A 26,239-nucleotide genomic window follows, 5' to 3' on the forward strand; every position below is an offset into this window, starting at 1 on the left:
GGCATGGCGTATGGTCTTAAATGAGGCTGTCAGGGGCTTTGATAATGGCGCTCTATGTGCTGTAGATATAGCCAGCAAAGGATTTGGCAGGATTACTAGTACTGTAGGTCTGCCACTCCTAAAATAACTACTACCCATAAATCCCTAAAATTACTGACTTCAAACTGCATTGTGTATTAAGGTAAACATAAATATCAATGACGGCGATGGACAGACAAATAGTAATGTATCTTCAAAATTAAAGAGATAATTATCAAATGTATCTTTTTGTTTCACCCACTTCCTGTGACTTTGGCTCATTTTTCTGTTTCTCTCAAACAAAGCTCCGGGTCTAGGACCATGGACACCTCTCCAAGCACCACAGGTAGCTATTTATAATGGGGCCTGTTAATTACAGATAGGATAAGACTTAATTAAATGCAGTGACAAGATTGCTTATTATGAAAACAATCTATATTTATTGCCATCCATTCAATGTGATTTTTCCCAACTTAGGCCTATTAAGATTTTTGAGCAATGAGTCGTTTATAGTGGGCACTATAAGGCCTGCATGAAGACAGGATTTATAGAAAAGATATAGGGGAATTGGACCAAAAAATATATCCACTATGGTACCACATACCAAATAAAGTTAAAGAAAACAGAAAGAACTGTGGATGTCATTAGGCTTCATAATGTCAGCTCTCGAAAACCTGGAGAGTGGCTGCATTTAATGGGTTTCATTATTGTATTAACGGCCAATCCTTGGGCCTCCACTCTAGGTTTCACATTGTGAGACAGCGACACCCCGTGGCCAGAACGTGTACTGACGGGCTTGTATTGCAAGTCGTTACTATGACTACAATCGGGAGGATGTACATGTAACATTGTAGGCCATAGTCTGGAAAATAAAAGAAAAACAGTTCATGAAATTGATGACAAGGGTTGATTTAGAACGAAAATAAGAAAAATTGCAAATACATACACAACAAATCACCTGCATTACTTAGCTCTTAAATATGTTCACGTTGAAAGTATATACGGTACAGCATGTGTGTGTATGACCATTGGACTTCTAATACAACGCAGACAATTAATACTATTATTTAATTATATAACCCAGATTCACTGCATATATGTATGACCATATGTATATGTATGTGACAAATGACTCTGAAATCTTGAATCTTACATTTTTAAACCTATTTCTGAATTTGGATTTAGCAAAATCCTTGATAATTCTTAGTGCATTGTGTTGTCGTTCATAATACATGCGAATTAACCAGAACTGATTTTTAATGATGAGAGATTGATACTGTAAGATTGATCAAAATTCATATTTTTTTAAGCCATAGTACACTCGATGCGCATTAACTATTGACTAATTAAAATTAAAAAAAGGAAGTAAATCTTCATTTTCAAATCTGGTCATCCTATAATCACAAGCTCATAATGCACTCAACATTCAGCATGAAATGTAACAATCAATTAATCTTTCAATCAGACAATCAATCCATCAATCAAATATTCATGCGCCATCACACGCACACGCACATGCACACACACACACACGCACGCACACACACATACACACAATTAATGGTTGCTCCAGTACAATACATTTTTGCCGTCATTCCACTTTCATGGCGGTTGTCATAGAGATGGCATTGATAAAGGTGAAAAAATGAAAAATCCTGCTCTCTGTATATGACCGCCTGTGCTGCAGTTTCCTGTGACTAATCGACTTATTGAAGCGGCTTTATTTCAGTTAAGACACAAATAAGATAAACTGTGGCATTGTGAAAATACTTGGTGTTTCCTTCCGTCTTTCTTTCTTTCTTTCTTTCTTTCTTTCTTTCTTCAAGCTCTACCCTTTCCCGCTTCAATTGAATCAAATAATCAATTAATCGTCTCTTAGAGCGGGCTCGTGACATAATTTTAGATATAATTTTCTCTCTCTCTCTCTCTCTCTCTCTCTCTCTCTCTCTCTCTCTCTCTCTCTCGCACCTTCCCCTGTTGGAGAGCCAAAACACTCTGCAGTCCCTGTCTCTCTGATGTATTTTCCAACACAAACAGAGCAGCTCAGCAGCAGTTACTGGTCAGAGAGAGACAGAGACAGGTGAGCTGCCGCTGCAGAAGAGGATCCTTCCTTATCCAACAGTGGTAAGTACACCACATTTAGTCATTCTCTCACGTAGGTTCGAGAGTCATTTTAAGCTCATGCTCATGATCTTTGGAGGAGCATTTTCAATTATTGGAATTTGATTATGACACTTACAATTAGCCGATTATTGCTGTGATTATAGTCGATGCCAACGTCATCAAATGTGTTATTTTGACAGTAATTACATTGAACATTCTCAAGTCAGTTACATGGAGCAGGTGTTTGTATTTTTCTATTTTAGTCATTCTTGCAATACAAAGAACTACATTTGCGTGCTGTGCTTTTCTTTAGTTATCTTTTTTTTTTTTTTATAAATGATTAAAAATATCCTTCAGTAGAGTATTGTCTCTGGCACACTCAGCTGAGGACACACACACCGCGCGGGCACACACATACACACACACACACACACACGCACGCAGAATGATCTCAATGGCTTCAAAACAAGGGGTATAGAGTGTCCACAACGCCAACCTGTTCACATAAATTACTTTTGGCTTGGAAATAGTAAAGTCTTAGTGCATGCTGACAACAGTACATAATGTAACATAATGATATGGTAATGTATGTAACATATTGATCATTTGTATAGAACCTGTGCTGAAGTTATAAATACATGCAAGAAGTAAACACCTACTAAAGGTCCCTGCAAGAGTGAGGGGAATATAACTGTGAAGGACTCTCATAATGAGTGTAATATATTGGTTTTACTGACAATTTTATTTTTTACTGCAAAGCCCATCCGTGGGCCTTGCACAGATGCTGCTCACTCTCTGCCGTGCGCCCACACCGTGGCACTCCTGTGCAGGAGTTTTCTTGCAGCGCAAAGTGTGTGTTGTCCTTCTCAATGCGAAATGGATTCATTAAGACAGTCCCATTATGGTTGGCTTACAGTAAACGCATGCCCACACACACACACACAGACACACACATCAAATTATCTTATGAGGAAGACAAAATACATCAAAAAGGAAAAAAAATAGTTTGAAATAAAATTGATGAAATACACAGGACAAATCATAGATATAGGTGTATAAGGTATATTCTTACTATGTAATTACTACATTATTAAAGTGTCTGTCTCTGTTATTATAGTGTTATTCCCATATTTTGCACATTATTGTACAAGTTGTGTAAGTGTTTATTTGTGTGTGTGTGTGTGTGAGAGAGGGAGAGAGAGTGAATAACCTTATTTCACCACTTATACCAATAAATTGAAATATATAAACATTTTGTTCAGGTTTATTGTATATGACCATTTTTTTCTTTGTTTAATTTAATTATGTATTAATAATTAATACATGAGGTTATTTTTATATTTTTTTGTTACTTTTTAGATTGTGTCCATGTATATTTTCGTTTTTAGATTTATATTCGAATGCTTTATTATCCTTGGCTATTTAATGATGGGAGCTGCTGTGACACTGCAATTTTCCTCCGTAGATGAATAAAGTGTCCACACTACATGGTCAAAAGTATGTGAACACCCGAACACCACCCCCATATGTGCCGGACATTTAACTGGGCATTAATGGGCATTAATATTCTAACGGTTCGGAACTAGGACCCAAATGCACACACTCAGGCAGATGCAGGATTCCAAAAACGGCAGAGTTGAGTTAAAAAATGCTGGTACGACAGAGAAACAGGCAGATGAAAAGGCCGACCTTGAATATGACCAAACTTAACTGGAAAACTAAACCACACAGGAAATCTAAACTTGGTAACAAATATATCCTGGCAAGGAGACAAACTAGCCGGCAGGGAAATCAACAAGATGAACTAACACAGATGAACTCAAACTGCAGACTTAAATAACCCAAAGACACAGCCGGACACAATGCACTAACTGATACAGGTGAACCGGTGAAGGGAACGGAGAAGACTCAGGAAAACAAGGGCGACATCTGCAGGACAAAACCAAAATGACACACTGGCTCATGAAGCTCACAACGAACAGTTCTTGTTCAGTGCTTGCTGCAGCCAGAGGCAGTTTGGAACTCGGAAGAGAGCGTCGCTACCGAGGGCAGAGGATTTTCACACACAAAACAAATCAGAACTCGGCGGTCCTGTTCTGCGACCTTGTACGGCCAACCGCGTCGTGGTTGAGCCGTTGTTTCTCCTATGGAGACGTTTCCACTTCACAGAAACAGAACTTACGGTTGACCAGGGCAGGTCTGGCAGGGCAGAAATTTGACGAACTAATTTGTTGGAAAGGTTGCATCCTATGACAGTCCTAGGTCTACAGGACGACCCATTCTGCTGCAAATGTTTGTCTCAGGAGATTGCATAGCTGTATACTTTATTCAAGTTCTAGTTTTTTATTATTTTAATACATCTGAAAACACACCTGTTAATGTATCGTAACCACAACTCCTCTGTAATTCACGCAGCCACAGAGCGAGTCATGCAGGGGGAGGACGGTGCGACGGAGGTCTCCGGTGACTCGGCCACCTTGCTGCTGCGAGCCGTGTACCTGCGCCGCCTGCGGCTGACCCGCCTGCTGCTGGAGGGCGGGGCTTACATCAACGAAAGCGACAGGAACGGCCACACGCCCCTGATGGTCGCCTGTAGGACACGGCACGTGGACGTCCAGAGCAGCAGCCCGGTCAAGATCGTCAAGTATCTCCTGGAGATGGGAGCGGACCCCAACATACAAGACAAGGAGGGTCGCTCAGCACTGATGCACGCCTGTCGGGAGGAGGCCGGGACGGAGGTGGTGTCTCTGCTGCTGGCCGGCGGCGCAGACCTGGCTCTGGAGGACCGGTCTGGGAACTCATCCCTGGTCTACGCGGTCACAGCAGGTGACCAGCAGGTGCTGACGCTGCTGCTGGACACTTACAAGAAACAAGGTAAGGAGGTGATCATCATCACCACTGATCAGACCGCATGTGGGAAGCTGGAAGCCAGGCAGTATCTCCGTACGACGCCTCGAGCGCCCCGTGACCCCGTGGAGAAGACACCGTCAGAATCGACAGCAGCACCTGCCTCTCCCTCGGAGGTTCAGCTCATCACCTCATCATCTTTCACCTGTTCCCCCAAACCGGTGTTTTCGTTCAAAGAAAACAAGGCTTCTTGGTCCGGCGGGGTGAGCTCTCATCCGTGCTCGCCGACACGGCTCCGAGGGGGGTTGGACAGACTGCAGCCACAGCCCCTCCTGAGGTTGAACTCCGAACCCTGGCTCAAGATTCCCGGGTCAATGTGCGACCAACATGTGGAGAAGTCCTCCGGAGACAACCTCCAAGACTACTGTCCCAAAGAAAAGCTCTTTCTTGAGTGCTCTACAATTGAATGGGACACCTGGAAAAATGGCAAAACGTCAACTCCTGAGACCCCAAAGATTTCCGAAAGAGGATTTGCAGAAGACAAAGGGAAAATGATTCACGAGAAAGACAGAAGGGAAAAGTTTGACCTGAGTGAGGAAAAGCAACATCATTTATCATTAGCGGGCATATTCTCATCCCACTCTACCTCTCACCCAAATCTCCACTCTCAAAGCCCCGGAACAAATCCACGATTGACCCCCACATCTTCCTTTCCGTGTAGTAAAACCCTTGGCAACATGGCAGCCTCCAGCCTCCATCACATCCTCCACAGCCACAATTTTAGCGCTGACCACTACAGCTCTGACCCTCAATTGACTCTAAAGACCCTGAGTCTGGAGGAGAGTCAGCAGAGAGCAAAAACCATGGTAGATAGCAAGAAATTAGTCAGCTCACGTTCCCCCGCCTGCACCCCCACCTTCTTGGGATGCGGGGAGATGCCGGAGCTCCCCCCGAGCGTGATCCGGACTGCCCTCTCTGGGTTTGAGCGCAGGGGGTCGGGCACCTTTCTCCCGGACCTCGTCTCTCAGCTCCACGCCAGGGGGTCCCTGCCGCCGCTGCAACTCAACCCCCGCAACGCCCCGGTTCTGGGCACGTTGCGGGACAACCCCCACCGGCCCAGGAAGAGAGACTCCTGCGAAAAGGGCGTCGGCGTTAGGGCTTTCCTTCCCTCCGCTCCACCTGGGAACCCCAAGGAGTCGGCTCGGAGGGTGCTGCTGAGGAGACACTCCATGCAGACGGAACGGCTGAAGAACAACAGCTTGGTCCTCTGAGGACCCTGTGGAGGAGCCTCCATGAAAACGACTGCAACAGCCTCAGTCGATGTTTTAACTTCAAGTCTGATGATTATTTCCTTCCACCGCTTCAATTTTGCCGTTTGTCTTTGTGGAACTGAGTTGCTTGAGTGTGGACCTGAACATATCACGGAAGCTTAAACTCATTTTTTATGCTTTTAAACCATGCAGCTGTATTCAAACCTCTTTGTTTTTACAGTACAAATAAGAAAATGTGTCATACGCAAACTAACGTAGTTTATAGTAATCCAGGGGGAGTAGTCACATTCATTTTTGGCTTTTGTTGCCCATTCACAGACTAACAAAAAATAATAAAGAAAATTTGATAATGCAAAATTAATCAACTTTTATCCTATTAGATTAAGAAACTTTAAATAAACATAATGGACAAAATGTAATTAGTGCTTAAAAATAAAGGCCTACATTTTTTCATATCTTTCATTTTTTCCCCCTCACACTGCTGTTGCAATTCTCCTGCGCCCCAGTTTCAATACCACTGTTTTAAAAGCCATCATCACCATACCATCTAGTACTAACAAAAAAAGAGCATTGATTTGTTAAATACTGTATAGATACACACACAAAATTTTGTCCAGAAAAAAAGTTACTATCCATTTATTACAATAAAAGGTGTAACACACAAGTATATATACAGAGAGAGAGAGAGAGAGAGAGAGAGAGAGAGATAACACATCGGCTTAAAAATCATTAAAAATGCATCATAAAAAAAAATAAAATGGCTGTTCTCCTGTATACCACGCATTAACAAATACTCACAACCGTAGAAGAGTGCGAGAATTAAGTAATTAAAAAAATATTTACATGTTTTTACTCAAGTAAGTGAAACTTTGTATGGATTTAGAACACACACAGTATTAAAAAAAAAGGACTGACAGTAAACATTCCTTTTTTACGTAACATCTGCTGGAATAATTGATTTGGTTCATATCAAACATATTGGAAGAAACTCAGGCCACACGACGTGGAAAGTAGAACAAATGAATACAAAATGGCAGTGCAGCGCGGGCCACTCTGGATATTGTCGGTATTCAAGATCTAATAAGTAATCGTCTTAGGAAGGACAACGTTTCTAAACAGGAATTTCAAATCCTGAGGATATTTAATCAGCTCTAAATGATGTAAGTACTGTTTGCGACACCCGACTTGCATAGATTATTGCCGAGCTGTTGCCAACTGGTCCACTGTTTACGCAACCGTCCGAGCTTTTCGGCTGCAAGTTTCCAAAATGCACCAGACGGTGCATGTGTCCTTTAAGGTGTTGGAATCCTGGAGCAGGAGCGGTTCAGGCCTTGCGGTCGTAGTCGCTGACCATCTTCTTGATATGGGACAGTTTGCCCTTCAAATATTTACACCTGCGCTTCTTCACTTGATAGTCTGCAGACTGTGGGCGAAGTAAAACAGTATAAGAACAACACACTATTATAATTTATGCTTTCCATAGGAGCCATAAAGAAAGGACGATAATAGAATGTCCTTAGGTAAGTTAAAGTAAGTTTCATCTCGGAGGATTTAAATGTATATTGAATACAACACAGACAATTAATTATATTATATAATTATAGAATCCAGATCGTGTAATCACTGGTTGTCATGACATTTCACTGCATATATGTACGACCGTATGTATACGTACAGTATGTGACAAATAACCTCTTGAACTTGAACTTAACGATGGGAAATATGGAAAAACAAGAAGGGAAGATGGAGTTTGTGCTCTAGGCTTTACCTACCTTCTTAAAGTCCTTTAAACTATTGTACTCGTCCAAGGCGTCCTGAAGAGAGAGAATGGGTGAACAATTGATAAAACATTTGACAAGTCAAATAAAAGTCAAATATAAGCCATTTTGATATTATATACCACAATATCTAATGCAAATACTTTCTTCTTAGCCAGCTGTAAATAGGGTCAATAGGGTCAAGGATTAACGATAACAGAGACAACATAGAAAGGCACCACATTAACAGTGCTGGGCCCTGGCCCCATATTTTGGGGTAAAAGATGAGAAAATTTGTTTCAAATACAATACCATACACAGATTATTTTGGTGAAAATGCAGAAAAACGCAGGGTCAGAGTAATGTCCGTTTGGGCCTCCATATCAATATGCTGCATGTTGCATAAATTACATCAATTATAGAGTGACAGGCACCCCGCCCCATCTGTAACGCATTGGGGCTAAAACATTTTAACCCCTTAATCTGAATACATTCATTCCATTGGTTGAATAAGCAAAGTGGCCCGGGCAAGTACAACACTGCCGTATGGTGAAAAGTTTGGTTCTGAATCAGTGAGTTGAGCGTTTTGACTCAGTGCAGTCCGGCTGCAGTTTGGCGGAGTCACTCCCGAGCCGTTCATTTATATTCATTCACAACGACCAAATCGTTCAAGAGCAGTAAAGAAAATTGTGAAACTGGATGAGAAGTGTCAGAATTTGGAATAAAGTGGCTAGCATTAGCATTAGTATCAATAGAAATGTGGTTGACTACTTAATCAAAAACCTTTTTCTTGTTTTATAGAACATTTTATCAGGGAAAAAAATAAAAAAATAAAAAAAAAAAAAAAAAAAGCAGGAATGCAGTCTAGTCGCTTTGAGAAGTTTCAGCTTGAGGAAGGTTCCAGCTCTACAGAGACGCAACAAGCTGGTAAGAAACGCAGGTATACAGGAAGTGGATCATATTAAATGTTGTGGAGGACACGTGATCATTACATCGGGGTGTATTTCTCTTTTTCAAGAGAAGTGCATTGTGGGTCGTACTTAGTGCACTTGGGGATGGAATCCTGGGATAGAGGGTTTCATAGTGTGACTGCTACAATGTGATTCCGAGGTGTGACTCACTGACAGATAGACTTTTATTTAACCCTCCCATCCAATATCACCACCAGCCGCCACTGTCTATATACATACACACACACACACACACACACAGCATATAGAGTATATACTGTATATAGATCCTCAAGATCTCACCAGGTACTGGGGGCTGCCCTCCTGCAGCTCGTCCAGGTTTCTGTCCACGTCGGACAGCTTCTTGTTGATGACGTCCAGCTCGGCCTGAAGATCTTTGTATTCCTGATGGTCCCACTCAAACTGACGCTTGTACTCGGTGCGGTCCTGCTCGTTGGCGATGGGGGGAAATTCCCTGAAGCAAGTAAAAATAAATGAATGAATGCATGAATAAACAAACAAACAAACAAACAAACAAACAAAATAAATAAATAAATAAACAAACAATCAAATAATGGAAAGAAGAAAAACTGTCGAAATAAATTTAAAACCCAACCAAAGTTTCCACCGTAAAAAAAAACAAACAAAAAAGATATATCTTCTTTGTACCTGTCGTAGTCATTGTCGTCCAGCTCATCTCCAGAGGAGTTGTAGTCCGTCTCATAGTCCTGACCGTCCGCCTGCCGGGGGCGGCGAGCGCGTCTCTTTTTGGGCTTGGCGGAGGAGCTGGCCATGTCTGAGCTGCTGCTGTAGGGAGCGCTGTAATGCAAAGGCAAATTCTCCTCCACCCGAGACCTAAATGACAGCGGAAACGGCACACCGGTTAATAGCGTTACAACATTTCAATCTACTGTCCGTCACTGCTGAGTCACCCCAATAATAATAATAATAATAATAATCACACTTCTCAATACCGATAAGATGGGTTCTCACGTCCTTGGTTATTCTTCACTTAGTCGCCACACTCAATATTTGTTTATTATTTTGGTTCAATTCCAATATGGATGGATAACTAGTTACTTTATTCATCTTCAAAGGGCAGCAGCTCTCTTAAAAAAACAATATAAATAACAGTGAGCAAAAATAATAGAATAAAAATAGAGACGAATGAGCGATATCAAAAATTACACACACACACACACACACACACACACACACACACACACACACACTTTTTTTAACAATATAGCTTTGGAATCATGGAAGTACAATAATACACAATATACACCAGTGAACGAACACACACACACACAGCGGTGGCCATTTGGTGTAATTTTCAGAGATTATCGTTTTACAATTGATTGATTATTATGGGTTAGGGTTTTTTGTTTTTTTTTTACATTTCGTGGAAGAATCTCCATTTTGTCTCCATCTGTCCACAATGGTGCGTCTCCAGAAGAATAACTTATCTTATTTGACTGTATGTCTGGCATGCTGCCCTGTTGTTTGTACCACCGTATAATGCTTCTTCACAATCCCTACTTCCTGGAGGAACCAAAGCTGAGTCATTCCTTTTTTCCTTTCTTTCTTAACCTCTGCTGTCAGCATGTTTGGCATACATACAACATACACAGAGCATACAACACAGAGTATGCCATTGCATCTAGGACTTGTCAAAGTCATTCCATGAGAGGAGCGCCATTTGGCCAGTCTATTTCTAATTTTTAATAAGAAGGAATTCATTTTTTTGTACATTTTGTCATTTACAGTAATATACATGGTAAACTTCCCAGGAAAGCCTTATTTTTTGTAATCACCCATTACAAATACATTACTTGTGACAGGGTGGAAAATATCATCCTAAAATGGTCGCCACACAAGAAATATACTCATCTCTAATATGTTTAAATATGTTTATTTTCTTCATACTAAAAATAATTTATTTAAAAACTGTTCTTTTCTCTATCTTTTATTGGTCACGGGTGAATAAGTTATGCTTGACAGACCCCGTCAAATAATATATAACATCAAATTATCAGTAACAAATAATACTATAATTTACCAGCTATTTAACTGGGCAAACATGAATAAATTATCAAATTTTAAATTCAAAATAATACAACGATCAGCCACAACATTAAAACCACTGACAGGTGAAGTGAATATCATTGCTCATCTCGTACCAATGGCACCTGTCAAGGAGTGGGATATATTAGGCAGCAAGTGAACAGTCAGTTCTTGAAGTCGAAGTGTTGCAGGGTTGGAAGCAGGACGAGTGGACAAGCGTAAGGATCTGAGCAACTTTGACAAGGACCAAATAGTGATGGCTAGTCGACTGGATCAGAGCATCTCCAAAACGGCAGGTCTTGTGGATGTTCCCAGTATGCAGTGGTTAGTTCCTATCAAAAGTGGTCCAATGAAGGACAACCGGTGAACCGACAACAGAGTCATGGGCGCCCAAGGCTTATTGATGCACGTGTGGAGCAATGTCTTGACCATCTGGTCCAACCCCACAGAAGAGCTACTGCAGCACTAATTGATGAAGTTAATGCTGCTATGATAGAACTCGTTTTTCACAGGATGTGATTTGCCTCTGATATGGATCTTTGCTGGCGGATCCCCAAAAACCTCTCAGCGAGCGGAAAATCAGGCCAGTATCGCATAGTCTGAACTTGTCATAATACACAAACTGTGAAAAAATACAACTCAGTGAGTTTTTTGTGTATGTGAGCTGTCTGTTCCGTAAACATGTCCTAAAATTAGCCGTTCAGCTTTGCTGCCCTAACACACGTCATCGCAGTCATATACTTCACTTCAGTAGAATTTTAAGCTGCTTTCACACATGCACTGGAAACCTGAAATCATCCAGACATTACTGGGATGAGCTGTATGTGTGAACGCAAATGCCAAAATCATTTGATCCGGACGTTACCCAGCCAGCACCCTATGTATGTATGTATGTGGGGCTTTCCTGCAGGCGTAGGGTGTCCACAGGGCTGCGGGGTTCGGGGGGACCTCGGGGCCCCCTCCGTTGCTAGGAGGCACCGCGACATATTACCGAGCTTCTACACCAATACTAATGGGGATAAGTCATGTACACTCACCGGTGGACCCCACACACACACACACACACACACACACACACACACACACACACACACACACACACACACACTTCAAGTGCACCCCAGAACCCTCCTGGTTGCATTCCTTTCCTTTCCTCCCTCATTCACTGCCATAATTATGACAGGAAGAGGCCACGTGACCAGTTGTAGTTCCAGTTTTCCTGGACCTAATTCACTGTTTTTCAATACAAGTTGTCATCCAGTGTTCATGTTTTTGTGTAAATGTTGTTTGTTTCTATGTTTATTTGTCTCACTGTGGTGATTCTCCCCCTCTTGGAGTAGTGATCAGTTGTTTATAGATCCAAAGATGATAAATAGTTCTCCAAAGAGGGGGGCTGGTGGTGGCTCTCCATAACCAGAAACTGTGCTCTTGTCATTCTACAGGGCATCCACAGGACAGAGTTATTGCAGCAGTTCTTGATGATTTAAGAATTAATAAAGAGTTGCATTGCAGGCTAAGAACTTGAACTCCACTTGCAGACTAACTCTGTCCTGAATGCAACGGCATACAAATACTCTGTGTTGTATGCCCAGAATGCTGACAGCACAGGTTAAAAAAAAAAAAAAAAAAAAGTGAGAGGTATATGTGAACGGAGCAGGTGCTTGAGAGTAAGCGATTTGCTGTGTCTCATCTTGATGATGTCTCTTTCATATGCCAGTTATTTATCTCCGTGCGCAGCTTAGTGCATGGAGCCTAGCTGCTTCGTGCTCCTTTCTGCTTTCTTTATTATTCCTTTCCACTCTCCCGTTTATATTGCGGATATGTCCCAATACATGGAGTATCAATGCAAGAAAAGCCAAACTAATGATAAGTCTGTAGCCAAGTCCGCCATCTTGGGTGTTCTGTAAAAGCCTGCGGTGTAATGTCCTGCGTGCTCTAGCCAAGCTCCGCCCCTTGTCTAAACCAAAGTGATTATTTCCCGTAGGTGTAAACACATCTGACACGGACAATCTCCAGTTGTGAGCTACATGTTTGAAAGGGCCAATCCAGACGTAGTCCGGAGTGCATGTGTGAAAGCAGCTTTAGAAACGCTCCCCATCTGACCACGACCGAACCGCCAGCATCAAACCTAAGAGCTAATCATGGGAACTGCTCTGTTGGCTGCAGAGGCCACCACAAATCTTTGAAAAGAAAAAAGGAATTAACACCAACTGTCAGTGACAAAGCTGCAGACGAGGCGAATGTAAGTTAAGAACACAGGGAACAGACCTCGCACACCTGACTGAGGGAAACTACACACACCCTCATATGTGTTGGTTTCATGTCAAGAGACAAGTCCTAGCACGCCGCCCGAAAGCAGCCATAGGGTAAAAACTCCACAACATGATTTGATCTTTCTGAGCGTTGCCCTCTTTCTGCTCGAAGAAAAAAAAAAAAGAATAAAAAAAAATAAAAACAAAAACAAGAGCACTATTTTCTTTTAAAGGTGCAGTGTGTAGAATTTAGTGGCATCTAGTGGAACGGACTTGGCAGAAATGGAATATAATATTCATTATATTCAAGTATGTTTTAACTACTGTATAATCCCATGAAAATAAGAACTTGCTGTGTTTTCATTACCTTAGAATCAGCTGTTTATATCTACATAGGGAGTGAGTCCTCGCTCTTGGGGGCGGCCTACATGCTTGCAAGGGGAGGGTGAAGGGTGGGGTCTTCAGTTGGTTTCCGATCTGCAACCTCACCGCTCAATTCTACACACCGCACCTGTAAGGAGGATGGGAACTCTGTAACTCACACGGGGTTGTAGTCGGGGCCGGCGTCATCCAGGTGACTCCTGGAGCCTCTCAACTTCTCCGGATAATCAGACATGGGAAGTTCTTCAGGGGCCGCAGAGACATTGTTTACCTTAGGACGCAAAAAGAGACTTCAATTACAATGTATTCCTATTGTTCAGTGCTTATTTTAGACTTACTTTTCACAGTCTGCTGTTAGGTTTATTTGATTTATATTGCTCATTTTTAGGTTAATTGTATACTGGCAAATTACCCTCCATGTAGCCTTCTACTTTACTGTACATTGCCAATTCCTTTCTTGTTTGGGGTTTGAATTTTAGGATTATTTTATAGTTATTTGGTCAATTTATAGGTTATCAGTAGGTCTAGTGTACATTACCAAATTTCTACTGTTCATTGTTTATGTTTTTCGCTTTGCTGTTAGGTTTATTGTATATGGCAAATCCCTTTCTAGTTCAGCGTTCACTAAAAATTGTTATTCTCATTTTTTAAATTGAGGTTTGTGTATCGGTTTTTATTTTATCTTTATTATTTTTTGTCAGATTTCACATCAGGATGAATTTTATATACTGTATACACTGTGGGTGTGTATATATATATATATATATATATAGTTTCAGAGGGCCACCGCCACCACCATCATACTGCGTCAGCACCATTGTTGTTACACAACAGTGCGCTATCATTTGGCTTTTTGGGTGTTATGTGTCCACTTAATGGTGGATCGCTTAGGTTGTCAGGCCTGTTCTCTGTGTTCTTAATTGTTTTTCGAGCAATTAAATTAACGCCAACATAGACACCAACACCAGTATTTGGTCCAGTTTGTCCTTTATTGGACACGACCTTTTCATTTTTAGGTCTTTTTCATTTTTTTGTTTTTCTGTTAATTATTTTATTGTGTACAGTTAACCATGTAGGCGTATTGCATATTTTCCAATTTTTCCATATATTGCCAATTTCCCTTTTAAATATTTGTATTGTATTGTTAACTACATATTATCAAGTTTTATTAAGTATCTATTATTATTTTACCTATTGTGTTGATGTAAGCTGTTGAGAGACTGCAATTTTCCTCCACGGGTGAATGAAGTATCTATCTATCTTCCTATCTATCAACAATGTACGCATGAACTGGTCTTGGGATATATGTGACAAGTTTTGACAACAAAGATTGAAACATACGGGCTCTTCAAGATCAGTAATTTTACAGTACTTGCTAATTTCTCACTTGCTCATGAATGATCCACCTGTACAACAAAATTTTTGGGCTATCTACGTGTGAGCATTGTCAACAAGTTACGAAAGATCTCAAAATACGATTTGAAGGTGGAAGTACCATCCATGTAAACACCACACCCAGAAACTGAGCGCACTGAGAGCTCCCTGTACCAGAGTTCCCCTCCCCCAGCATGCCTGGGGACTGGGAACCTGGGTAAAACAGGTTGCACCGCTTCCTCTCTCTCTCTCTCTCTCTCTCTCTGTGTCTCTCTCTCTCTCTCTCTGTCTCTCTCTCTCTGTCTCTGTCCAGTTAAAAGATGCACATTGGCATCGCCGCTCACCCACGCCTCCACGTCCTGAGGTGGAGCCAGGTCGTCGACGACCTTCACTTTCCTCCACAGGATGTTGCTCTTTCCGTAGCCTTGGATTTTCTGTCGGGTCTTGAGCGCAAACACCAACATGATGATCAGAGCCGCCGTGACCAGGAAGCCACACACCACCGCGATGGCCTGTCAAAGTAGAAGAATCCAGAGCGCTGAGAACCAAGTTGAGGGTATGGGAGAAAGATCGACATTATTGATTATTCCCTCACCTCTTGTGGCTCCACCACGCAGTAATGGTAGAGGTACTGGTTGACAAACACCCCAGCAGCCTGTGGTTGCTGGTACTGGCCGCACAGGCCAGCGATCTGCATGGCTTGGATGGATCCGGAGGACTGGGCCATGGGGTTTACCGCCATCAGGTACACAATGGATGCAATGAGCATCAGCAGCGCGAGGAAGGCACACACGATCACCACGGCCAGGTAGAACCTCCGGGATTGGCAGAGGCCCTGGCGCGACACGACGATGATGAAGACCACCAGGGCGGCGATGAAGGTCAGGGCCGCCATGGCGATGATGAAGCCCTTGCCCTTGCGCGGGTCGTTGTAGTTTCCGCCGAGGCCGTTGTAGCCATAGTTGTTGCCGGCCCCGTAGGCCCCCCCGCCAAACGAGCCGAACCCAGCGCCGCCGGCATAGCTTCCTCCCGCGAAGCTGCCCCCCCCGATGCCCCCAAAGCTGGAGAGGGCTCCCTGGGTGTCCCACGCCAGTGTGGAGGCGACGCAGGCAAACATGGCCACGCACAACACGATGACTATGATGGCCATGATCTTGAGGATTCCCGGTGGGGAGGTCCAGCGGTAGAAGTGCTGGAACTCATCGTCTGGGTAGTAGGAGTAGGCCGGCTGGGGAGGGTGGCTGAAGGCAAAATAGAAGATATACATGCCCTTACGAAAATTCACTTTGGTTTACTATGGTTTTAATATAGTAACCGTGGTACTTTATGGTAATTATGATTACTGTACCCCTAACCATGGTACTACCATGGTTTATCTATTGCACTTTATGGTAACTATGCTTATTGTATTCTAATCAATAATGCTACCATGGTTTGTTAGGGCTAAGACAGGACCCAGTTTTTGTTTATTTATTTACCATGGTATTATCAGGGCTTACTATCGTCCAAATGTTAATTCATTGATACACGGGATGTGATATTACTACGTGTAATCCAAGGTTAAAATACACAAAAATAAAATGTTTATCAACTTTAAAGTGATCGACCGAAAATCAAAAGCGATGCATGTGGAATGTTTGTGTGTAGAATGTATGAATGTTCAAAATGTAGAAACAGTCTGTAACCACCCAACCACATGTTCAACCATGGAGCCTAGTAGTAAAACCAGGGTTTTTCGTTTCACTACTAGTAAAACCATGGTTAAACCATAGTATAATAGAGTATATGTCTATGTAAATACAGTATATGTACAAAGACAGTCATGAAAACTGAAAAGAAAAAATACATTGTTTGTTTTCAAGGATAAAATATTACATTTTAGATTTTTAAGGACTTTTGAGGAAAGTGCTCATGTGATCATGATGACGGAATTATGTAAATACACTAAATAAGACTTACTACCCATTCTGTGACTCGTAGGGAGGCGGACTCCCGTTTGGCCTGGAGGACATTCCTTTATCTGAAGGCTTCTCACTGAGGTGTTCTGCAGTACACACAACAAAAACAACAACGCAAACATTTCTTTATTCATCACAGTGGACATGTTGAAGGTTGTTCGTACAGTACGATGCCACCGTCGCCCAACGGGTGTTAATACGCCGCACAAAGACGACTTCCAAAGACAGGAGAATTACGCAAAAGACCGCGATAAAAGAGCGAAAACAGTCTATTCATGCTACAATTTCTGGCCAACCAGTCATCAAAAAAATGGCACGACTCCCACAGAAACCCGCCCGGTCTGTGTGGCGACGGCAGGTTGCTGTCAACACACCTGTCGCTCACACGGGTGTGGTCAAAACGCGACGCAAAATATCGAACGCAAACTTCATCAGGAAGAAAAAATGTCGCGTTTAAGAAACTCACCTGCCGTAGAATTCACCTTATTCGGTCCGAGGAAATCGTTGGACTGAAACCGTCCCCACTGATGTGAAACCGGACCACACCCAGACGATCGAGCTCCTCCTAGAACCCGCCCCCCTCTCCAGGTAGAAGCGCTCAGGTGACATCACCGCCTTTTTCACCGTTCAACCTGCTTTACTCCAACCACACCAAGGTACTTACGGAGGAAGTGGAATGGAGAAAATCAGCAATACGTTAAAACAATTGGTGGCTTTGACCTTAGGAGTAGAATAAAAAATATATACACAACAGGCATTAGTGACATACATAAATAATAAGTAAATAAGCAAAAAAAATTTAAAAATTATACATATATATAGAGAGAGAGACGGAGAGAGCGAGAGAGATAACACAGAGAGCATTTTCTTCAATGTGTGAATCTATGGAGGTGTTTATATGATACTGCAGTAGACCTAAAACAACTGAGGCGACACGGAATAAACGCACGGTGAAAACCGTGTAAACAACATGGGGCTATAAAAACAAGACGCATTTAGTACTCATCGCATGCCATAACTGCATGCAGTTGAACCGAAGCTCATTCGAAGATAACTTATTTGGTTACCTGTGAAATAGGTAAAACAAAATAAAGAGTAGGCTACGGAAAATCCCTTATAAGTTGGTAAAATTCCCACAGAATTGAGTAGACTACTTTGTATACTGCCTGATAACTTGACATTTAACAATTAATCCAAACACTTACTTTATGTCGTTTTAACTGTTACAATTAAAAGTATAAAACATAACTAGATTGAAAGGAACCATGAACTGCAAATGAATATTCTTTGGCTTAAAAAGCATATTTGGTTATTTTGTATAATTGCATTATAATTATACCTTAAATGTGTAGGAATGTAGCAAATCCAAAATACTTATAATATATACTTAATATATTTTCATAGAGAAATTGGGTGAATAAAAATAAAAACCCTTTTTGGTTTAGACTTGTATATCAATGCATGGCATTGCCAACGTTCCATACAAACAGAATTCATATCTCACTGTTAAAGAAAATTATACAATCATAAAGTGCATAAGAAAACTGTATTATGAGACACCGCAAGCACCAAGCAATCTGCTTTTCTGACAAAACATGGATATTGAAAAATTTAACAATTGAAAGTTAACAGATAACTGCGGACAGATTTGCCACTGATCATGACATCCAAAATCATCACAGTGGGCAATAAAAAGTTGCACAAGGAAGACAAAATTAATAGTGAATAGTTCCACATGCTTAAAAAGGCACTTACATCAAATGTTTTGTTTGTAATGAGTCAGAGTACACCAATGAAATTGTGGAAAAATATCTGCATGTATCAAAACTATAATTGAAAGTAAAATTATGGAATGCTTCTCATATTGCTTACCCATATAACAGGTGGCATCACCGAATGTATGAATTAAAAATAGTATTTACAGCAGTTCAAAAACTCCATAGTGTAAATTTGATCAGTAGTCATTAAAAATAAAAGCATCAATATTATTAACCTAACCAGGTTTTCATATTCTGTACATTACACAGGGCACTAATTGGTAGTTCATATCACTGACAAACATTTTTGGTTGGGAATGCATAACATTTTTTCCCTTTCCTCCATTGACTTATTGTCTATATGAATCAATTGGTAGTTGCAAAACATCCAGGATTGATATGAACAATTATTCACAGTGAGATCCAGCATTATTCATGAAATGAGATGGAAAGCCTTGGTGATTAGTAGAGTCACAGTATCATATGAACATCCTGTTCTTTGCATATTCAGACCATTTTAAGTAGAAAAGTAAAGCAGTTCTTCTTTTGGTGTTATCTACATTCACGGACACGGCACGCACGCACGCACGCACGTTCTAACCGCTGCATAGAAGAGGAAAAAAAAAAAAATTGAAACAGATACTTCAGTGCCATCATGGTTTCACCATGTCGTGGTTCTCACTGGCTCCCATAATATTAAAAATGGTTCTTCCCCTTTCATTTTCTAGTGGTCTGCTCAGACGGAGAAGCCAAAGCCATTAGCTGTAGCCATCGTTCCATCCCATAATCTTGTCATATTCGTGGATCTTTTGCTTGATGTGGGCCAGCTTCTTCTTCAGATACTCACAGCGCTCCTTCTTCTCAAGAAACGTCGGGTCCTGGATCAGAGCAAAAAACGGACAAAAACACATGGGTTGATGAGATTGACTTTGTAACAGGGCTGATTATGGCATTACAAAATAAAATTCAAAGACTTTGAAGGAAATTCAAGGACTTGTTTTTTCCCCATTTCCAAGGACTTCAGGCAAAACAAATAATACATTTTCAATGTGATCTATATTTGTTCAAATATAATATGAATTCCATTGTCACACACACACACACACACACACACACACACACACACACACACACACACACACACACACACACACACACACACACACACACACACACACACACACACACACACACACACACACACACACACTATTATCGATCTCATTGTGATCTACTATTTTAACTGTCTATTTCCAACCACGCTGGATTAAATGTACATTTTCCTGGGGAAATCAATGTCGTAAAAACGATTCTGGAAATATTATATTACATAACGATTTGAATAAAACCAGGGGGAATATCACAGGTTTCCAATGATGCTGTTTTTTTTTCCAAGGACTTTTCAAGCACTTTGGCAAAAAGGGGGTCCTTCTTCAAGGCATGTCAGCACTTGGATTGAAATTGAGAATGAAATTCAAGCGCTTCAAGCACCTCAAGGACACAGTAAGAACCCTGAAATAATGTCAATAGACCTTTATACAAACAAATACGTACATTTTTCTTCTTCTGATAGTCCTGAAGAATTCTGTTAATGCGATCATATTCCTACAAATGGCGACGAGAAGGGAACACATGTCAGTCTCCGCTCAACAAATATCATGGAAACTACCTCAACTATGAACACAGATTTATTTTTGGCGAAGTATCCACTTGCCGCCTGGCTGCTGGGGTGCTGGGGCAAGCCACGCATCATGTCGTCCATCTCGTCGAACTTCTTCAGAGTGGCCTGCACCTCCGAGTGGAGCTCTTTGTACTCTGCATACTGGTCATTGAACACGGCGCGGTACTGGTCCCGCTCATCATCTGACTGAATAGTTGGGTACTTACTGCAGGATAAAACATTATAATCAATGATCAAATTTGATGAAATATGAGCAACAACAGACAATGGCTAAATTGTTTACCAAAGTCATTAAAGTGGCTTAATGCAAGAAAAAAAAAATCTAACACCTATAAAAAAATGAATTTACAATGCAAATATAGCTATGTAAAGTGGTAGGGACTTGCATGTGTGAGTCATTTAATCAAATTAGCTTTTCATGACCTAAAAGAAGTGCATCACACGATATAAAAAACAAACCCATTTACAATGTAGGTAGTAACCCCTTGGTGTAGTGTGTTTGAGCAGCACTCACGCAATATAGTCAGGCATGATAACAGGCTTTGGAATGTGCCCTGATGGTATAGCTCCCTGCAGAACCTTGGGCGGGCCGACCTTTGGAGCAGCCTGGGCGGGATAAACGTTCCCATGGACCGTCTCCTGAGCCTTCGGGGCTAAGACTGGCGGCATCTAGAGGCAGGAAAGTAAAAACACAAATCGGTGAATATCGTTTTTAATTTTTGCATTTCAAGTTGTCATCGATGAGAGGGGGTCGCGATAGCGCATACACAGTACAGTGTGCTTACCAGGGAACGTGCACCACCCATCTCTGGGGACTGCATCTGTCCAATTGTGTCAGAAAAAGTCATTTAAACCCAGCTGATAGTAACACAATACCCAATGCAAACAACCTGACACTGCAGTCACACGGCCTCTGCCGCTGCTTACCTCTTGGCCATACCGCTCCCGATATTTGCGTGTAGCTTCTTGTCTCCATAGTTTAAGACATACGATTGCTCCTATTAGATACACTAGCAAGGTGACAAAGAGGAAGATTATGGCAGCGGTCTGGCCGGCCTCCGTTCGGCAAAATGCCCCATTAATGCCGTTGTTGAAAACGGGGTAGGAGCACAGACCCCCTCTGGTCGTGTCCCGTACATAAAGGATCCCTGATTAAAAAAAAATGAAAAAGGAAATTTAACAAGGGCTAATAAATTAAGAATATGCATCGCCTTGTATTAGAAATACCCACCTGCAGTCATGTACAGGACAGCCAGAGCGAGGTTGATGGTGAACTCGGTTAACGGCCACCAGGAGGAGTCCAGGAGGATGGTGCGGTAATACATGGTCATCCCTAGCACCAAAACTATCACAGTCACGATCCAGGCCAGCCCCGCCACCACCAAAACAAATGGAGTCTTGGGCCCTGAGTAGTAGGCCCCGCCCGAACCTGCGCCGTACATTCCTCCGTATCCCCCGTACCCCCCTCCACCAGGAGAGGAGTATCCAAACATGTTGAACCATTCATTGTCCTTGTGCACATATGCGCACACGCAGGCAAACACTGCCGCGCCAAGCAGCAACTCAACGCATCCCAGGATCCTCAGCAGCCCCGCCCAGGATTTCATGTAAGCGTAGCGTTGGTGGTACTGTTCCACCCGCTCGTGGTAGGTCAGCGCCGTATGGTGGCTGCGTCCTGAGAGCGACTCGCGGGGCTCCCTCACGTCGAGCAGCTCCTTGCGCGAGTTGTAGCTGCTCCCCGAGCCACCATATTGGTCGCGATAGGAGCCAGGGACCGAGGGGGAGTGGGGCGGTGAGCAACGTACCCCCTCGCTGGTGCGGTTGTTGTTATCGAACAAGGAGGCAGACATGGGCCAGGACTCACTGCCGCTTCTGCCACTGTTACCCCGGAAGAAGTTCTTCCAGGAGTCCGGGATGAAGCGGTGGACCGGTTTGATGTCGATAGCCGGGTCGGGGTCAGCGTCCGGGTTGTCCTCGTCACCGCTCGGGTCAAACTCGGGTCCAACCGGGGGGCAGCGCGGCAGGGGCGGGGCCGGTAAGGGATCAGCGCTCAGGGCGAGTGGAGATGCTCTCTGCTCTCTCAGGGGCAGAGGATCATAGGAGGCTTCTCGCGGTAAGGACCCGCCGGGGACTTGGTCATAGTAGGGCGCCTGGCGGACGTGCTCAGTGCGTCCGTAAAAGCCTTCTCCATTTGACATGAGGAAATTGGTGGTCCCTGGAGTGCACATAAGCATGCACACACATTCAAACACAATATATTAGGGTTTAAACTAATGCAATTAGCAATTAACCATTTTGAAACAATAAATGCATGTGGTTAATTGATTTTGCCAGAAACGTATGTCAATGTATTGCATTGGGAAACCCTTCAGCCATGAAGGCATATACAGTACAAATAGATTCAATATACTTCCAGATCTATGTTCAAATAACCAGCATCCCATTCATGCAACATGTCATAGTCCCAAATCAAGGTTAGCTAGATAAAAAATGTAGATGTAGGCTAATGCCAACCCAAGTAATAAATACCACCAGAGTAAAATAAACCAGCCATGCCTTAGTATGCGTAGATAGTGCCCAAGCACCCACCATGCAATCTATGTTACAAAGTGTGTGTGTATGTGCGCACACACACACACACACACACACACACACACACACACACACACACACACACACACACACACACACACACACACACACACACACACACACACACACACACACACACACACACACACACACACACACACACTTTTTGTGCCACATCCAAAACCCTAAAGAGGAGAAAATTATACACACACACACACACACACACACACACACACACACTTTTTGTGCCACATCCAAAACCCTAAAGAGGAGAAAATTATACCTGTTGAGATACCTATTTTCTTTATTGAAGCCAGGAATGCCTTAACTTTTTTTGTTGTTGTTGGAGACAGCACAAAAACATGTCTTGTAATCAACCAGCCATTAGACTGTATCATATCGATTATTATTAATATTAAAAATCATGGAGAGGTAAAAACTGAAAAAAAAAAAAAAAAAAAAGCATATACCTCGTTCACACGCAGTCACTCAACACGACTTACATTGGCTTGCAGGTCAGATTTGCAAACCTTGTATGAAAATGTACTGTACCCTGGAGTCACCTGGAAGGGCGACAAACAATCATTGCAGACTGGTTTAACGATCTGCTTGGTTAAAGGATCTGCTTGGTTAAAGGATCTGCTTGGTTAAAGGATCCGCTTGGGTTAAAGGATCCGCTTGGGTTAAGGATCTGCTTGGTTAAAGGATCTGCTTGGTTAAAGGATCTGCTTGGTTAAAGGATCTGCTTGGTTAAAGGATCCGCTTGGGTTAAAGGATCCGCTTGGGTTAAGGATCTGCTTGGTTAAAGGATCTGCTTGGTTAAAGGATCTGCTTGGTTAAAGGATGCGCTTGGTTTAAGGATGCGCTTGGAATAAGGGATTCTTGGATTAAGGATCTGCTTGGTTTAAGGATCTGCTTGGATTAAGGATCTGCTTGGATTAAGGATCTGCTTGGTTTAAGGATCTGCTTGGTTTAAGGATCTGCTTGGATTAAGGATCTGCTTGGATTAAGGATCTGCTTGGTTTAAGGATCTGCTTGGATTAAGGATCTGCTTGGTTTAAGGATCTGCTTGGATTAAGGATCTGCTTGGATTAAGGATCTGCTTGGTTTAAGGATCTGCTTGGATTAAGGATCTGCTTGGATTAAGGATCTGCTTGGTTTAAGGATCTGCTTGGTTTAAGGATCTGCTTGGATTAAGGATCTGCTTGGATTAAGGATCTGCTTGGTTTAAGGATCTGCTTGGATTAAGGATCTGCTTGGTTTAAGGATCTGCTTGGATTAAGGATCTGCTTGGATTAAGGATCTGCTTGGATTAAGGATCTGCTTGGATTAAGGATCTGCTTGGTTTAAGGATCTGCTTGGATTAAGGATCTGCTTGGATTAAGGATCTGCTTGGATTAAGGATCTGCTTGGTTTAAGGATCTGCTTGGATTAAGGATCTGCTTGGATTAAGGATCTGCTTGGTTTAAGGATCTGCTTGGTTTAAGGATCTGCTTGGATTAAGGATCTGCTTGGATTAAGGATCTGCTTGGTTTAAGGATCTGCTTGGATTAAGGATCTGCTTGGTTTAAGGATCTGCTTGGACTGTCAAAAACACCACAGTCCTACAGTAACATCGACAGACCTTTTCAGCTGTATTACTCCTAGTTTTCAGTTGTGTTATTCTAGCATTCTAGAGTATAGTTTGATTCTATAAACAATACAATTTTTATACGTATTTGGCGGGATTCTTAGTAATACTTTACTTCTTATTAAAACAATAACAGAGCTTTCGTTTTAAGTTTAAACTATTATTAAGCAGTCTATGCCGCCTTACACAAATCTAACCGCTCACAATTCTAAACTATGACGTTCAACTATTCCTAAAAGGAAGATAGCTAACCACCGGTACTTTATAGCATTGATGGCAGATAGGGCGAAAGATAAATAAGACGCGAAGCAGTTAGGTGTTTACATACATACATACATACATATATACAGTCCATCTAATTAGCTTGAAATATACTTCAATTAAACATCTGCTTTAGGTTTTTCAACCTGCTCCACGCCTTCTAAAACCTGGAACGCTGTAGCCCTGCGTCAACGCAGCGCTTACCCGCTAAATTAGCGTAACAAAGTTCGTTACTTCGTAACGGCTCAAAGACGGCTCACACCTGCGTTCACCTTCATTCGACGACGGGCCAAACTGAGGTGTTATGTATAACAATGACCATCAAAAAGCACAGCAAACTCCAAAGTGTGTTGTGTGGAGCCCTCACCTCGACTCCTTCCTCCTTTCCCTCTCCCATTGCGAGGCGCTCGAGCGCTCAGGTTTCCCGACGGGCGTAACCACGTGACCTGCCCTTCCCTGTGACGTCACACCCCCCCCCCCCCCCGCTGCCAAATGAACGTTTACGTCGTTAAAATCGAAGAAGATCTAGCAATAGCGGACAAAACGGATCATTTGCCTGGCTGCTTCCTTGTTTTGTGAGTGTGTTTTCTGAGGATTTCGATACAGGTTATGAATAAATCACTTAAGTGATGAATTCAGCAATTTGCGTTGCACACAGATTTGTGGTTTGGATCGAATACGTTTTTGCCCATATACAGAGTAGAATATGTGCAAACACACACACACACACACACACGTATATATATATATATATATATATATATATAGCATGTGCAAACACACATACACACACAAACACACATACACACACGTATATATATATATATACGTGTGTGTGTATGTGTGTTTGCACATGCTATATATATATATATATATATATATATATATACGTGTGTGTGTGTGTGTATGTGTGTATGTGTGTTTGCGCATGCTATATATATATATATATACGTGTATGTGTATGTGTGTTGCCACATGCTATATATATATATATATATATATGTGTGTGTGTGTGTGTGTTTGCACATGCTATATATATATATATATATATATATATATATATATATATATACGTGTATGTGTATGTGTGTTGCCACATGCTATATATATATATATATATATGTGTGTGTGTGTGTGTGTGTGTGTTTGCACATGCTATATATATATATATATATATATATATACGTGTGTGTGTGTGTGTGTGTGTGTGTTTGCACATGCTATATATATATATATTTATATATATATATATACGTTTGTGTATGTGTTGCCACATGCTATATATATATATATATATATATATACGTGTGTGTATGTGTGTTTGCACATGCTATATATAT

At 42.0% G+C, this 26,239-nt stretch overlaps 3 protein-coding genes across 6 annotated transcripts; 1 reads left to right on the forward strand and 2 right to left on the reverse strand.

The window, feature by feature from the left end:
* Positions 1-4,550: 4,550 nt before the first annotated feature.
* Positions 4,551-6,239, forward strand: ankrd34ba (ankyrin repeat domain 34Ba; the record flags this gene model as incomplete). The annotated part of the gene is made up of 2 exons (XM_080018352.1): positions 4,551-5,419; positions 5,690-6,239. 2 exons carry the CDS (start codon positions 4,551-4,553, stop codon positions 6,237-6,239), a joined length of 1,419 nt encoding a protein of 472 aa, XP_079874478.1.
* A 655-nt stretch (positions 6,240-6,894) lies between these two features.
* oclna (occludin a) lies at positions 6,895-18,380 on the reverse strand. The gene is made up of 9 exons (XM_080017912.1): positions 17,445-18,380; positions 16,980-17,064; positions 15,616-16,261; positions 15,365-15,532; positions 13,808-13,917; positions 9,616-9,801; positions 9,250-9,421; positions 8,012-8,053; positions 6,895-7,662 (listed from the first exon to the last, which is right to left on the reverse strand). The coding sequence occupies exons 2-9, from the start codon at positions 17,030-17,032 to the stop codon at positions 7,564-7,566; spliced, it is 1,476 nt and encodes a 491-aa protein (XP_079874038.1). The 5' UTR covers positions 17,033-17,064; positions 17,445-18,380; the 3' UTR covers positions 6,895-7,563.
* A 125-nt stretch (positions 18,381-18,505) lies between these two features.
* Positions 18,506-25,286, reverse strand: marveld2a (MARVEL domain containing 2a). Of its 4 annotated transcripts, XM_080017910.1 has the most exons (9): positions 25,267-25,281; positions 23,512-23,571; positions 21,648-22,631; positions 21,344-21,564; positions 21,202-21,237; positions 20,931-21,085; positions 20,450-20,621; positions 20,290-20,340; positions 18,506-19,613 (listed from the first exon to the last, which is right to left on the reverse strand). In XM_080017910.1, the coding sequence occupies exons 3-9, from the start codon at positions 22,612-22,614 to the stop codon at positions 19,494-19,496; spliced, it is 1,722 nt and encodes a 573-aa protein (XP_079874036.1). In that variant the 5' UTR covers positions 22,615-22,631; positions 23,512-23,571; positions 25,267-25,281; the 3' UTR covers positions 18,506-19,493. The 4 variants fall into 4 exon arrangements, with proteins under 4 accessions (XP_079874036.1, XP_079874035.1, XP_079874037.1 ...); XM_080017909.1 differs by lacking the exon at positions 23,512-23,571 and having other exon boundaries at positions 25,172-25,286; XM_080017911.1 differs by lacking the exon at positions 23,512-23,571 and having other exon boundaries at positions 25,267-25,282.
* Positions 25,287-26,239: the final 953 nt, after the last annotated feature.

Source organism: Zeus faber, assembly GCF_960531495.2.
Source record: "Zeus faber genome assembly, chromosome: 17".
Classification (NCBI taxonomy): Eukaryota; Metazoa; Chordata; class Actinopteri; order Zeiformes; family Zeidae; genus Zeus; species Zeus faber.